Source organism: Rousettus aegyptiacus, unplaced genomic scaffold, assembly GCF_014176215.1.
Source record: "Rousettus aegyptiacus isolate mRouAeg1 unplaced genomic scaffold, mRouAeg1.p scaffold_m13_p_3, whole genome shotgun sequence".
In the NCBI taxonomy this organism is placed as follows: domain Eukaryota; kingdom Metazoa; phylum Chordata; class Mammalia; order Chiroptera; family Pteropodidae; genus Rousettus; species Rousettus aegyptiacus.
In genome coordinates, this window is record NW_023416306.1 from 70,551,703 (window position 1) to 70,568,133 (window position 16,431).

The 16,431-nt window shown below is 36.0% G+C and overlaps 2 protein-coding genes across 2 annotated transcripts in view; one reads left to right on the forward strand and one right to left on the reverse strand.

The window, feature by feature from the left end:
- The first annotated feature begins 221 nt into the window (after positions 1–221).
- The window catches only part of ZNF510 (zinc finger protein 510), a 69,913-nt gene continuing 53,703 nt past the window's right edge, over positions 222–16,431 (forward strand). Inside the window, exons 1-4 of the mRNA XM_036238977.1 lie at positions 222–2,021; positions 2,123–2,175; positions 2,536–2,591; positions 10,488–10,614. Of these exons, the coding sequence (XP_036094870.1) occupies positions 2,577–2,591; positions 10,488–10,614 (142 nt within the window). The 5' untranslated portion in view covers positions 222–2,021; positions 2,123–2,175; positions 2,536–2,576. The remainder of the gene's footprint in view (positions 2,022–2,122; positions 2,176–2,535; positions 2,592–10,487; positions 10,615–16,431) is intronic.
- Positions 8,171–8,548, reverse strand: LOC107500183 (60S ribosomal protein L37a-like). Its single transcript, XM_016125124.2, has one exon. It carries the CDS (start codon positions 8,546–8,548, stop codon positions 8,171–8,173), a length of 378 nt encoding a protein of 125 aa, XP_015980610.2.

Consider the following 16,431-nt stretch of genomic DNA (forward strand, 5'->3'; position numbering starts at 1 on the left):
AAAATGCAAAAAGGCCATACAACAGCGATTTCAAAAGTGAACGCTGAGGTCTACTGGGAAATGTAGTCTCGAATCGTTCACCGCGCGGCACTCTGGGAAAGGGATTCCGGTCTCTTTTTGCGCAAGTGCGGTCGTGGTCCCGCCTCCTCAATAGACTTCTCTGCACTTCTGGAAAGCGGTTTGGGAACCTGCTGGTCTACTCGGAAAGTAAAGGGTGCGCACCTGGGGCGAGAGCGGGGCGACTAGCTGGGTGGAGTGCGCTTGTGCCTAGAATTGGGAGCGAAAAATCCTTGGCACACCCACCCGACGCCCCCAAGGCTGGCGTATGTGCCTGGGAGGGCCCTCGGCCCGGGGGAGGCCGGGAAGGGTGTGTGGGGGCGGGTGGTGAGGAAGGGTACCCGGGCGCTCGAGCTCCCGGGCACTTGTCAGGCTGAATTCGGTCAAGAGCAAGTGCTCGCTGCGGGCTGGGGTATGCAGGAAACTTGTGCCCGGCCCCTACTGCAGCCAGACCGGAGAAAATCCCATGCCGGCGACCCAAGGAAAAGCGCGTTTATAGTGTTGATCCTGAGTGTGCCAGAAAGCGCAGGCGGTGGGTCTGCGGTGAGAGCTGAAGTTTAGGAACCAAAAAGACCCGGTATTTGTAAATTTCAGCTGTGTCACCAGTAGGCACGGCCGACAGAAGGAACCTGATGAAAGTCAGTTATCTGAAAATGAGGATTTTAATGACTGTTTCATGGATATTTTGAAACTTAGATCTAAGTCATAACTTGTAGAAGGTTTAGGCAAGTGCCAGGTAGGAAGCACTGAATAAGTGACAACTGCTATGACATTTCAAAGACCCTTTGTTCTGTTCTTTTCATTGGATAGTTTAACCTCACACCCACTTCAACAAACACGGAGGCTCAAGTTGGGGAGCTGTGTCCTCAGTCTTGAGCTCTGATTGAAGGGCCGATGTGCTTTACAGACATATTTTGGAGCTTTTGCCGGTTTAGTTCCAGATCACTGCAATAAAGTGAGTGGTAGTGTTTTTCTGGTGGAGGGCCTTGCATTCAGTTTGTAAAAAAAAAAAAAAAAAAAAAATACCCACAACATCTGTGAAGTCCAATTAAATGAGATATCCCTGTACTTATAGTCTCAGGCTTTGTTTAGTTATGACACTTGCCTAAAACCAGCATTGCATTTAGGCGTTTAGCAAAGTGACCTGTCACCTAATACCAAAGGATATAAGGGAATGAGAACGTAGATAGACTCCTACCACATGTCAGATGTATCCTGGGATTCTAGTGTCTCTTCAGATTCCATAGGTCAGACAGGTTCCTGGCCCCATTGCACTGTCAGGCTGTCTTAAGACTGATATAAATTCTGAGAGGGTTTTGTTTCTCAGGTCTACATCCTGGTTCCCTTGAAACAAAGAAACCATTGTAGGAAGAAGGGGGCCTCTGTGAACAGAAGTCTTACCAGGAAGAGAGCACCCCTTTGACCTTAGACCTCTCTGCAGACCTTCAGAGCAGAGGCAAGAGAGCCCAGAAAGAAGCAGACCCCAGATTTGCAAGGCCCAGAATGAGTTAGTCTTGGTGATGATAACACCTTGAGAAGCCATCATACTGGGCAAACAGTGGGGTTTGGGGCCAGCCTTGAGAGGAATGAGGTGAGCTGGGGTAACCCAGGGGTGGGCTGCTCAAGAAGGACCACCTCATCGGAGAGCTTGTGAGAACAAGGTCTGGGAGTAAGGTGTAAGTAGACGGAAGGAGGAGATTCTGTCTCCACTCTCCCTAAACAGTCCCCACTCTTTACAGATGCTGTGCTGCTGTCACACGTGTCCATCACATGTGACTACTGACATTATTCTGACTTCACAGAATTCCAGAATGATGATCCGTAAAGAGTTTTTCCAAGACTACAATTTCTGAATCTTGGAGGCTCTAAAGACAGTTGGCCTGAAAGGTCCAGTAACTTGTCCAGGGTAATCCAGTTTGTTTGTGACAGAGTCAGGAGGAAAACATTGCTCCTCTCTCCCACAAGTAAGTCACCAAAAGCATCTTATAAAAAGGAGCTTTTGAGCATCAGAGCTGAAACAAACAATTAAAAATTCCTGCCTTAAATCATTCCGTCTCTTTACTAGGCTTTCTGTGAATTGTCTATACCGGGAGTAAATAATATCACTGAGGAAAATAGGTAAGTAATGCTTACTGAGTATTTTTCTGTAAGTTAATCTTAACATAAGAATAATGTCCTTTGGTGTAATTTAATTCAACTAATCTGTTTTTACTCCTTTGTGTTAGTCAGGAGGACACATACATTATTGTCAGTCATTGGAGAAAAGTTTATGTTCATTCAGTAAAAAGCTGAAGATTTAAGCCCAGTGATCATTTCAGAGTCACACAAAGATCCTTCCTATGCCTTTTCAAAGCCCAGAGGGCGTATGTTTAATAGGGAGGCTGAATACCAACTAGAGTGTGATATTTGAGGAGGTGAATCTAGGAGCCGTAAGGTGGGCCAAATCTTGTGATCTCTGTCTTTTTTCTGTCCCCTCAGCTGAACTCCAGTTCACTACACTCTCCCAAGAGCTAAAGAAAATGAACATAACTCAGGTGAGCTCTTTTTTCATTCCCCTCTTTATATCATAATAGATTTGTGAGGCTTAGAAGGGTCCATGTGTTACACGGAAAAAGAGAAATAGAACTAGATCAAGTTAATCTTGAGGGAAAATAAGCAGTTTTACCATTAACTGTGGTATCGCTATCAGCTCTTGGTTGGTACCTTTTGTCAGGGTAACTAGGTTTCTGACGGGTGCTAGTTTGCTAAGATTTCATGTTAGTCATGAATGTGCGTTGAATTATATTGAATACTATTTGTGTATCTATTGAAACAAAGCTATTGCTTATTTCCTTTATAAATATTGTAAACAATATATTGAGTTTTCTAATATTAACTTGAATTCCTATATAGACCCTAGTTGCTAGTAGGGTGCTAAGTTGCTTCTTACAGATTTCCCTAAGGTTTTCTGCTGATACTATAGGATATTTTTTTCCATATCCACAAGTTGAATTGGACTATACATTTTTTTACAATTGACATGACATTGCATAAGTTTAAGGTATACATACAAGGTGTTGGTTTGATACATTTATATATGCAGTGTGATTACTACGGTAACATCAGCTAAGACCTTTATCATGCCACATTTATATTTTTTGTGTGTGTTGAGGACAGTTAAGAATTAGTCTTTTAGGAATTAACATTTATAATACAGTATTGTTGACTGTAATCACTATGTTGTGCATTAGCTCTCCAGGACTTATTTACTAGTTGTAAGTTTTAGACTGTACTTTCTTATTTCCCTGTTCAATTTTGAAATCATAGTCATAGTCTCATAAAAGGAAGTGGGTGCTTTTCTGCTCCTTTTATAATAATTTACATGAGAAAGTTGTGTGACATGTAGATTCTGTGAAACTCACCTATAAAATTTGGGCTTTGTGAAGATACTGTGCATGAACATTTTGATTATTAATTTATTAATGTTGTCTATACTGAATTTGTATTTTCTCTTAGTCTAACTTTTGTCATTACATTTTCATAGAAAATTGTTCATTTTTATTTCAGTTTAAAATACATTTTATGAGCTTTTTAAATTAAATTTATTGGAGTAATATCAGTTAATAAAATTGTATAGATTTCAGGTGTACAATTTAATAATATATCATCTGTATATTGCATTGTGTGTTCATCACCCAAAGGCAGATCTCTTGTTACCATGTATTTGACTCCCTTTACCTTGTCTGCCCGTCTACCCCCCCACCCACCCACCCACACACACCTTTCCCTCTGGTAACCACTAAACTGTTGTCTGTGTTAATGACTTTTTGTTTGTTTGTCTTGTTCATTTGTTGCTTTCAGTTTTATATCCCACATATGAGTGAAATCGTATGGTCTCAACTTTTTCTGTCTGGCTTATTTCACTTAGCACAATAATCAAGATCCATCCATGTTGTTGCAAATAGCAGCATTTCGTCTTTTCTTATGGCCAAATAATATTTCATTATATATATGTACTACATCTTCTTTATCCAGTCATCTATTGAAGGATGCTTCTGCTGTTTTACATTTGGCCACCATGTGTAATTGAGTAATGCTGCAGCGAACAACGGGGTGCATAGATCTTTACGGATAAATGTTTTTAAATTTTTTGGGTAGATAGAAGAGGAATTGCTGGGTTATATGGTAATTCTATTCTTAGTTTTTTGAGGAACCTCCATACTGCTTTCCATAGTGGCTGTACCAATTCACATTCCACTAGTAGTGTATGATGGTTCCTTTTTCCCAGCAACATCTTCAACACTTGTTATACTTGTCTTGTTGATGATAGCCATTTGTACAGGTGTGAAGTGGTATCTCATTGTGGTTTTGATTTGCATTTTCCTAATCGCTAGTGAATGAGCATGCTTTCCTATGTCTGTTGTCCATTTGTATGTCTTGGGAAAAGTGTCTTTTTAGGTTCTCTGCCCTTTTTTTGACTTTAGCCCCTCATCAGAGGTTTCGTTTGCAAATACCTTCTCCCATTCATTTGGTTGCTTCTTTGTCTTATTGATAGTTTCTTTTACTGTGCAGAAGTTTTTCAGTTTGATATAGTCCCATTCATTTATTTTTGCTTTTACTTCCCTTGCCTTTAAGGTCAAATTCATAAAATCCCCTCTAAATCTGAGGTCCATAAGTTTAGTGTCTGTGTTCTCTTCTATGCAATTTATTGTTTTAGGTTATATATTTAGGTCTTTTATCAATTTTGAGTTAATTTCATTGCATAGTGACAGATAGCAGTCTATAGTTTCTTTCTTTTGCATGTGACTGTCCAGTTTTCCCAGCACCATTTATTGAAGAAACTTTATTTTCTCCATTGTATGTTTTTTGGCTCCTTTGTTAAAAATTATTTGCCTATATTATGTGGATTTATTTCTGGCCCCTCAATTCTGTTCCATTGGTCTGTGTCTTTTTCTGCCGATACTATGCTGTTTTACTATGGCTTCGAAGTCAAGTAGAGTGATACTTCTGGCCTTGTTCTCAGGATTGCTTTGTCTTTTGTGATTCCATACAAATCAGATGAATTTTTAATTCTTTTCTTTAAAAAAATGCCCATTGGGATTTTGATGGGGAATTCAGTAAATCTGTATATTGTTTTGGCCATATATAATATGGCCATTTTAACTATGTTGATTCTTCCAATCCACGAACACAAAATCTTTCCATTTCCTTGTGTCTCCTTCAATTTCTTTTAATAATGCCTTGTAGTTTTCAGTGTGTAGGTCCTTCACATGCGTTGTTAAGCTTATTCCTAGGTATTTTATTCTTTTGGTTGCAGTTGCAAAGGAATTGTTTATTTCTTTTTTTTTTAATGAAATTTCATTGTTAGTGTATGGGAACACAGTGGATTTTCATACATTGATTTTGTATCCCGTGTCTCGACTGTATTTGTTTATTGTTTTTATTAGTTTTTTGGTGGAGTCGTTATAAGCTTGTTGATACTGTTGATAACATTCTTTTAGGAATCTAAGGTCTTTATTATTTATATCAATAATTTCTTTTTTTGATCAGGTTTTAATTTTAATTTTATTTTAAAAGCTGCTAACAAGTAAAGGAAAAAATATGTTCCAGTTGGTCCAGTCTGAAACCTAGAATTTCAAGGGTTGAGAGTCTTAACATTTTATGCTGGCAGTGAACTCTAAATATTGGGAGTATAGGAACACACACTTGGCATCTTTATGCCTTCTACCTTTGCATACCTACCATTTGTTGACAAGAATATACTTTCCACATTAAACTTCCTTGGTACCTCTTTGGGAAATCACCTAGCAAATAATGTATGGATCTGTTTCTGGAGTCTTTTCACTTCTGATGATCTGTATTAATCCTTTTGAAAATACCACACTGTCTTCATGAGTGTGTGTTTACAGTAATTCTTGAAATCAAGTAATGTGAATCTTCCAACTTTGTTCTTTTTAAAAAATTATTTTAGATAGTCTAAGTCCCTTGCTTCTTTATAGAAAGTTTTTAAAAATCAGCTTGTCCATCTCAAAAAAGCCTGCTGAGATTTTAATTTTGATTGCATTGAATCTGTAGAATAGATCAATTTGAGGAGAATTAAGATCTTGATCATATTGAGTCTTCCACTTCATGAACATAGTATCTCTCTTCATTTAGGTGATATGGATGGTTTTGAGTGTTCGGGATTTTATCCATTTGAGTTAAAAGGATAGTTTTGACTTACAGTTTAAAAAATTGATTCTGTCTTGTTGTTGAAGGTAGGCTCTAATTGAGTGGTGGTGGAATTAGGAACAATATAGGAGTCTATTTCACTTATCCTAGCAAGAAATGATGATCATGGGGTGTTAATCATTACTTTGAAGTGCCTAGATTCTGCCTTTAAGGTAGAGTGAACAATTTGAAAGTGCCACTTTCTTTCCCACAACTTTGCAAATAAGAACATCCTCTCAGGTTTTTTTAATTCTCACCAATGTGTTTAAAACATGATATCTTGGTTTAGTTTTATAAGCTTTTCTCCTGAGTGAGGTGGAATGTCTCTTTTTATTTGTAATTTATTTATATTTCTTTTTTTGTTGAACTGTTTATTCTTCACCCATTTTCCTATTGATGTGCTGATTTTAATTACTCTGTCCAGTGCATCTTTTTAAAGTACTTTATTGTTGTTCTAGAACTAATTTATTCAAAATATTTATACAGAGAAAGCACTTATGTACATCATAACGCTAGTTTTGTTTTTAATAATTATTCCGATTGATTTTCTGTATTTTTTTCTTGTATTTTTTTTTATCGTGGTGACATTGATTAACCAAATAATAAGTTTCAAGTGTACAATTCAACAGTAAGTCATATTTATATTGCATTGTATGTTCATCACCCATAGTTAGAGTTTGTTCTGTTTCCACATATTCCGGTGCATCCTTATAGCACTATTTCTGTGATATAAATTGCACAGTTTTCCTACAGTTTTTCATATTTGTGCTTGCTTATGATTTTTTTTTTGGGGGGGGGGCCATAAAGACATTCGATTTTTGTGTCATCAAATTTAGCAGTTTTTTCTTTTATGATCCTGGATTTTGTCATAGCTGGGTATTTCTCATTCTAACATTATAAAAGAATTGTTTTGTGTAGTCTTCTAGAATGTGATTAATTTTATTTTTTATATTTACATCTTCAATACATTTTAATTTTATCCTCAGTAGTGTGAGATTTAAATCTCTCTTTTCTCAGATGGCCACCTAGTTATCCCTGTGATATCTATGTCCAGCCTTTCCTCACTTATTTCAAAATATCGCCTATATTCAGATGAAAATTTACTCCGCTAATTATTATTCTCATGACACACTGTGTTCTAGGTCTTGTTCAGTTTAAGCTTGGACATCTTTTTGGGTTCTCATTAGTGCCCTGCTCCTTCTGCCCACTTCTTTGCATTTGTGGGCAACATCGCCCAGTTTTTCCTATCTAACGCTCTCTTACACTCTCTCTTCCAGAATTCATTCAAATTTTTGGGCTGTCTGCTGTGATTTTCTCTGTATTCCTCTTCTGTCATACATTTATAGTAGGTTCTGTATTTTACCTGAGTGTATTTTGGGAGGCAAGGGTTATAAATGTGTGTTCTCAGCTCCCTTGAACTAGAGGAATCATTTATACTTGTAATTCTCTCTTCTCTTCATTTCTACTTCTGTAACCTTTTTTTTTTTAACCTCCAGGGAACTTCATTTTTTATTAGTGTGACTATATATAGCAATTCGAATAATTCAATCCTGTGAATCCTTGTGTGTAAACTGGAAAAAGAATGATGTAGATATATGCAAAATTTGTTCTGAAATTCTAATTGTTTCACACTGTTTTCTGAAGAGGCTGGTACAATAGTCAGACTAAACACCAAAAAAGGAAGATTACGTCATCCTACCTAATATTTTTTAAAAATATTAACTGTGATTTAAAAACAAAAGTTTGCACAATTTGAACCAATGTATCTCAAAGAAGTTGAACTGGCAAAAAAATTTTTTAAAAAGGCATTAAAAGCTGAGATGTACATCTAACCTGTAAGGCTTATATTTTTATGTTATATTTCATTTAGCTATTGAAAAATGAGAAGGGTTTTAATTTCCAAATCTTTTTTGAGAAAGCAAAATTAATACAATGCAAACCAAAACATCGAATTAATACAATTAGCAAACCAAAGTAATTTTGTTACATAAATCAACCCATTTATTATAGGCCAGCAGTGTTTCAGATTGTGGTCTTTCAGTTCCTTCAGTCTCCTGATGTCAGAATTTACTGTGATGGCAGGAGTGGTGTTGTAGGTCAGGCTCCACCAGAGCCCTGTTTTCATGCAGGAACCACAGCGCCAGATCCCCACAGCTCTTCTTTTCATCTTGGTTTTGCCACAGAAGGAGGTAGTGTACTTGGCGTGCTGACTGATTTTAATTTTCTCCACCATTTTCCTGAGGAAGGCACCATAATGGGTTCCATATTTACTGACGATTCTGACCTTGGTGCACTGAGCCATGTCACCGCAAACTAGGTTGGAACCTAGAGAGCCCTAATCTTTCTGATTTCTCTTTCCATCATTTAGACATTCTTTCTCAGCCTTTGTGGTTTATTCTTTTTCTACCTACCTGTTAAATTGGTTAGTCCATCACATTCTATATTTGGGTCTTCTTGGTTTCTGTGTCCTTTCTAAGCTAGCTCTTTTTCTCTGATGACTTTACCATCTTGATGACTAATTTCTCCTAAATCCTCATTTTCATTTTACACTTCCCTCCTTTGTTCCAGAATTATGCACCTGACAGTGAAATAATTCTATTACCTGTGGAAATAAATAGTTCCACAGGTGTTTTGAGTGCAAACGAACATCTGCCTCACTACGACCAAGCCTTTGATTCATTCTTTTGATCTGTGTATACAGCATCAGCCTCTACCCAGTTGCTTGTGCAGCATCTCTATGTACAGCTGCACAACAAAGTAATGACTGTATTTTGTTTCCTATAAGGATTTTTTTCCCATTCTTTATTTTTGTTGCTTTTTCTTAATATAGTTCATCTCTTAATTTGGGTCTTTTGCTGCTTAATACACTGTCCATTTTTCATATAAAGCAGTGGTTCCTAAAAGTAGGATCTATTTTGCTACACAGGAGATGTCTGGCAATGTTTGGAGATTTATTTTTTGTTGAGTTATAATTGACATTCAATATTATATTAGTTTGAGGTGAACAACTTAATGATTATTTTTATACATTATGATATGATAACCACAAAAAGTCTAGTTACCTTTTCTCACTATAATTCATTACCATGTTATTGACTGTATTCCCAGTGCAGTACATTACATCCATGACTTATTTTATAACTGGAAATTTGTACCTCTTGATCCCTTTACCTGTTTTACCTATCCTCTTCCCTTCCCTGGCAGCCACCAGTTTGTTTACTATATCTGTGAGTCTGTTTCTGTTTCATTTTATTTGTTCATTTGTTTTGCTTTTTAGATTCCACATACAAGTGAAATCATGCAGTATTTGTCTTTCTTTGTCTCACTTATTTCACTTAGCATAATATTCTCTAGGTCTATCCATGTTGAGATTTCAGGGGTTTTTATGGCTAACATTCCATTGTATTTATATATCACATCTTTTTTATCCGTTCATCTATCAGTGGACACGTGGGTTGCTTCCATATCTCAGCTATTGTAAACAATGCTGCAGTGAACATAGAGAAGCATATATCTTTTCAGATTAAAGTTTTCATTTTCTTCATATAAATACCTAGAAGAGGTATTGCTGCATAATATGATAATTTTATTTTTAAGTTTTTGGTGAACTTGCGTAGAGACAGTTTTAATTGTCACAACTGGAGACAATACTGGCATATGGTCAGTGGAAAACAGAGATACTGATAAACATCCTAAAATACACAGGAGAGTCTTGCCCCAAAATAATGTTTTTAGGTCCACAGTGTTGGTAATGCCAAACTGAAGAAAGCCTGTTCTAGAGCATTGCTCCTGAAATATAAATCTAGTGATGTGTAATACCTACCTAGGCTTTCATGTATCTCTTCATTGTTTCCCCATTTCCCCAGCAAGAACTCTACGTCGGAGTATGTATACTCTCCAGCATGCTCAGCATAATCCATTGGTGTGTGGAAAATGTATACAGGAATTCTATATTAATTAACTCTAAATAAGCAAATAAGGCACTAAGCTTTCTCATTATATTGATAATATATGTGTATAATTTAAAAATAGATATAAATAAATCAGCATGAGAATAATTTTTTTTTTTACTAATTGTGCACATGTCCCCAAAGTGTAAGACAGAAGGCCATAATAGTTATCTTTTATATAGCATTTTGTTTTAAACTCAATAACAGTGAATATATTGAGTTAGTTTCCAAAATTATTTTCCATGTCCCTGATTCAAGACCCTGAGATTGATTAGAAATGTGCTGTTATAGGCCTCAGTGTCATTCAAGGATGTGACTGTAGAGTTCACCCTGGAGGAGTGGCAGTACCTGAGTGCCTCTCAGAGGACCTTGTACAGAGATGTGATGCTGGAGAACTACAACCACCTCGTCTCAGTGGGTGAGTGGACCTTACCATGTGACTCCCTATTGACTGCAAATTGTTTTTCTTTTTTAAATGTTAATTATTTTCGTTGACTTGTTTCAGCAGAAAATAAAATTTAGCACTTTTCATTGTACCAGTCAATGAGTTTTACTATCATCAAAAGCATGCTTCAAAATACATCCATCCCAAAAAGATACCTTGTAGCACTTTGCAGTGAGTCCTCTACCTCCATCCCTACCCCTCTGACCTCTAGCAATCACTGATCTGCTTTCTATTGCAGTAGTTTTGCCTTTTCTTGAGTTTTATTTAAATGGAATCATAAAGCATATACTGTCTTTTGTCTGGCTTCTTTTACATAGCATAATGCTTAGCGTAAGACTCGTGCATGTATCACTAGTTTGTTTTTACCACAGTTTGTTATGCTTTCAGTTGATAGACACATGAGTTTTTTTCTAATTTGAGGCTATCATGAATAAAGCTGCTATGAACATGCACACACAAGTCTTTGTGTCAATATGTTTTCATTTCTCTTGTGTAAATACCAGAAAGTGAGCTTGTTGGGTCTTCTGGTAAGTTTATATTTTATAAGAAACTGCCAAATGATTTCAAGTTGACTACACTGTTTCTTATGCCCATTTGCAGTGTCAGAGAGGTCTCATTGCTTTTTGGTTACCAACATTTGGTTCAATAAGTCTTATTATTTTTAACCAGTTGTAGTTGGTATCTAGTTATATTTTATTGAGCTTTAATTTGCATTTCCCTGGTGACTAACAATGTTGAACCTCTTTACATGTGCTTTTTAACCATTTATAATCTCCTTTAAGGAAGTGATCAAATCTTGACTCCATTTCCTACTTAATTTTATTGGGTTTTTTTTTTTTTTTTTTTTTTTTGGAGGGAGTCCTTATTGTTGAGTAGAAGTTGTTCAGACCTTTATCAACTATATGTTTGCACACATTTTTTTTCTCCATCTCTGGCTTGCTTTTTAAGAAGTAAATGTTTTCAGATTGTTTTTGGTTTTTTATGTATACTTAAAAAAACCTTTTATATGACACAACTATAGATTCACAGGAATTAGCAATTATATTCTTCACAAGCTTCCACCAATTGTTATATCTTATGTGACTATAATATAGTCTCAACACCATTTAATAAATGGTGATGAGAACAGATACTATACTTGATCTGATGCAAAAGGCCAGGAAGTGATTATCTCAACACCATTTGTAAGTAGATATTGGTACAATATGTGTGAAGAGCTCTATGCCATTTTATCACATGTGGAGATTTCATACAACCACCACCACAGCTGTGATATAGAATTATTCTATCACCACAAAGATTTCTCTCATGCCACTTCTTTATAATCATACCCTCCTCCCTCCCACATTGTCCTTAATCTCTGCCAGCTAATATGCCCTTCATCTCTATAATTGTGCAATTTCACAAACATCATATAAATAGAATCATACAATATTCGATATGTGAGATTGAGATCCATCCAAGTTATAATGTGTATCAATAATTTATTTCTGTTATTACTACATAATATTCTGTGTGAATGTATCATAATTTATTTAGCCATTCACCTATTGAAGGACATATAGGTTGTTTCTAAATTTTGATCATTTTAAATAAAGCTGCTGTGAACCTTCGTGTTCAGGTTTTTGTGTGAGCATAATAATTTTCTCTGAGATAAATGCCCAGCAGTGTGATTGTGGTTGTTTGGTAAGAATATATTTTGTCCTTTAAGAAATTGCCAAACTGTTTTCCAGAGTAGCTGTAGCATTTTGTGTATCAGCCGTGTATGAGAAATCCAGTTACTTCCCATCCTTCCTAGTACCTGGTATTATAAGTGTTTTTTCTATTAGTGGTTGTAATAGGAATATAGTGATAGCTCATCATGATTCTTAATTTGCATTTCCTTAATGGCTAGGGATTTTAAATGTGTTCATCTTTTCATGTGCTCATATGCCATCTATATATCCTTAGACAGTAAATGTCAGTTCATGGCTTCCATCTTTACTGAGGTATAATGACAATTAAAATTGCACATATTTAAGGTATAAGACCTGATATTTTGACATACATATACATTGTGAAATAATTGCCACAATCAAGCTAATTTACATTCCCATCACCTGACAGTTACTTTTTGAGGGGTGGTTTGAGAACACTTAAGAGCTACTACCCTCTTGGTGAATTTCAGCACAGGCATACTTCACTTTATTGCACTTCACAGATGTTGCATGTTTTACAAATTAAAGGCAAGGTCCTCCACAAGCAAAAAGATTATAGCTCGCTTTATTGTCATACTTGCTTTATTGTGGTAATCTGGAACTGAACCCACAATATCTCTGAAGTATGCCTGTATGGAATACAGTATTGTTAACTCTAGTCACATTGCTGTATGTTAGAACTCCATAGCTTCTTTGCCTTATATAACTTTGTACTCCTTTACCGACATCTCCCCATTCCCCATTTCCCTAGCCCTTTGAAAACTCACCATTCTACTCTCTGTTTCTATAAGTTTAACTCTTTTAGATTCCAGTGAGATGATACAATAGTTGTCTTTCTGTGCTGGCTTATTTCACTAAGTATAATGTCCTCCAGTTTCGTCCATGTTGGGACACATGCCAGGATTTCCTTCCTTTATATGGCTGAATAATATCCATTGTATGTGTACTTACCATATCTTCTTTAATCATCTGTCAATGGACATTTAGATTGTTTCTGTATCTTGGCTATTGTGAATAATGCTGCAGTGAACATGAAAATGTACATATTTCTTTGGGATTCTGATTTAATTTCCTTTGGATATGTACCCAAGAGTGATTGCTCAGTCATAAGGTAGTTCTATTTTTAGTTTTTTGAGGAACTTTCATACTATTTTCCATAATGGCTCTATTAATTTACATTCCCACCAACAGTGTACAAGGATTCTCCACAATATCACCAATACTTATTCTCTTTCATTTTTTTTTTTTCCCACAATTTCAGGTCTGAGGTTTAAGTCTGTAATCTACTTTGAGTTGATTTTTGTATATTATGTGAATAAGAATCCAATTTCATTCTTCTGCATATGGATATCCAGGTTTCCCAGCACCATTTATTGAAGACACTATCCTTTCCCTCATTGTGTGTTCTTGGCACCCTTGTGGAAGACCAGTTGTGTGGATGTATTTCTGGGCTCTTTGTACTGTTCCATTGGTCCGTGTGCCTATCTTCATGCCAATGCCATACTGTTTGCATTACTATAGCTGTGTAATGTATTTTGAAGTCAGGAAGTATGATGCCCCCAGCATTGTTTTCTCTCAAGATTGCTTTGGCTATCCAGGCCTTTGGTGGTTCCATATGAATTTCAAGATAGTTTTTTCTGCTTCTGTAACAGAATGCCATTGGGATTTTGGTTAGGGATTGCATTGAATCTGTTGACTACTGTGAGTAGTATGGATAGTTTCACTATTCTTCATTTTCTCTCTTCAGATATGTTAATGTTTGGTATATATGTTCCACTCTTGAGTTTGTATGTATTTATAATTGTTATGTCTTCCTGTGAAACAGACCCTTTTATTGTTATATAATGACTTTCTTTGTCCCTAGAGACAGTTCTTGACTTAATGTGCATTTTTCCTGGCTTAAGTATAATAATCACTCTTACTTTCTTTTGGTTACTATTTGCATGGAGTATCTTTTTACATTCCTTCACTTTCAGCCTATGTGTGTCTAATTCTAAAATGAGTCTCTTGTAGATAGCATATCTCTGGATCTTGTTTGTCTTATCAGTTTAGGTATTTTCTGACTTTCGATTTGAGAGTTTAGTCTATTTACATTTAAAATCATTATTTGATAGATGAGGACTTAACGTTGCTATGTTATTTTTTCTGTTTTGCAGTTGTTTTGTCCCTCTCTTCATATCTTTCTGTCTTTATTAATAATTTTGTAGTGATTTGCTTTGATTCTTTTCTCTTTTATCTTTTGTGTTTCTACTATAGATTTTTTTGTTTGTAATTAGCTTGGCTGTAGCATAAAATGTCTTGTAGTTATAACCATCTATTTTAAGCCGACAACAGTGTAACCTCAGTTGCACACAAAAACTACACTTTTAATGTTTCCCCCACACTTTATGTTCTTACAATCAGTTTGCTTTTTATATTATGTAACAAGTTTTTATTTTTTAATTTTTATATTAGGTTTAAAAGCAATTTATGTGCTACCATTACAGTGTAACATTATTCTTTTTTGTCTTTTTATGTTTATTAGTGACATTTATGCTTTCATATCCTTTTCTGCATGTTTAATGTGTTTTCATTTTGATTTGAAGAACTCTCCTAATTAAGCATTTCCTATAAGTCAGGTCTGTCTGGTGGTAACAAACTCCCTCAGTTTTTGTTTCTCTGGGAAAAAGACTTTATCTTGTCTTCATTTGTAAAGGATAATTTTGCCAACTTTTATATTCTGGGTTGGCAGGTGTTTTTGTTCGTTTGTTAGTGTTTTGAATATATCACCTCACCTTCTCATAGCCTACAAGGTGTTTGTTGAGAACTCTGTTAATGGTATTATGCGAATTCCCTTCTATATGATGAGTCATTTTTGCTGCTTTCAAAGTTCTCTTTATCTATGACTTTGACAATTCAGTAGTAATGTGTCTCAGTTTACTGTTCTTCAGGTTGATCATTTGAGGGTTCCTTTGAGCTTTATGAATCCAGATGTCCATTTTCCTCACAAGATTTGAGTTTTTAGCCATAATTTTTTTTTTTTTTTTTTTTTTTTTTTTTTTTTTTTGGTGGCATAAACAACAGAAATTTATTTCTCACAGTTCTGGAGGCTGAGAAGTTCAATCAAGGTGCCAGTAGATTTGGTTTCTGGTGAATGTCCTCTTCCTGGCTTGTAGACGGCTGCCTTCTCACCCATCTTCACATAGTCCATAATTTCTTTAAATAATGTTTCTGCCCTTTTCTTTCTCTCTTCTCCCAAGACTCCCAGAACATGGATGTTGGATCTTTTGTTAGTGTCTCATAAATTGCAAGGCATTCTTTCCTTCTTATCATTCATTCTTTTTTCTCTTCTGATTGAGTAATTTCAAATGACCTATTGTTGAATTTGCAAAATATATCTTCTCCTTGATCAAGTCTCCTTTTGACACTCTTGCATTCATCGTGTTCTTCAGCTCTAGAATTTTTGTTTGGTTCTTATCTATGATTTCTGTCTCTTTGTCGAACTTCTTGTTTGGTTCATATAACGTTTTCCTGGTGTCATTGATTTGTCTCATTGTTATTTCCTTAAAACAATGGTCTTTAATTCTTTGTCAGCCAACTCTAAGATATTTATATTTGTGGAGTTGGTTACTGATAATTTATTGTTTTCCTTTGTTGTTATCATGTTTCCTTGATCTTTTTATATTCCTTGTAGCTCTGTGTTGATGTCTTCACATTTGAAAGAACATGCACTCTTCCAGATTTTACTGACTGGATTCAGTAGGGAGAGACCTTTACCTACAGGTGGGTATGAGGGGGCCTGTTGGGTAGGGTGCAGCAGTTCTGACTTAGGGTGGAGAGATAGCAGCAATGTGGACTCTGAGCGATTCCATCAGCTGAGGTCGGCATTGGAAAAATCTGTGGGGATTGTTGGAAGCAAAGGCTGCAGGTATCTGCTACAGCAGCAAGGGATATTAGAATCCTTGGTAGCCAAAGTTGTTGTATTCCTCCTGCTTTTCTTTTCTCCTGCCAGCGGGCATTGTGGCCAAGGGGATCCCTTTCGGTGCTTGAGTGCAGGCATACACAATGACAACACCAGAGTCCAGGGCTTAAGCATGTGCATGGCATTGTTAGA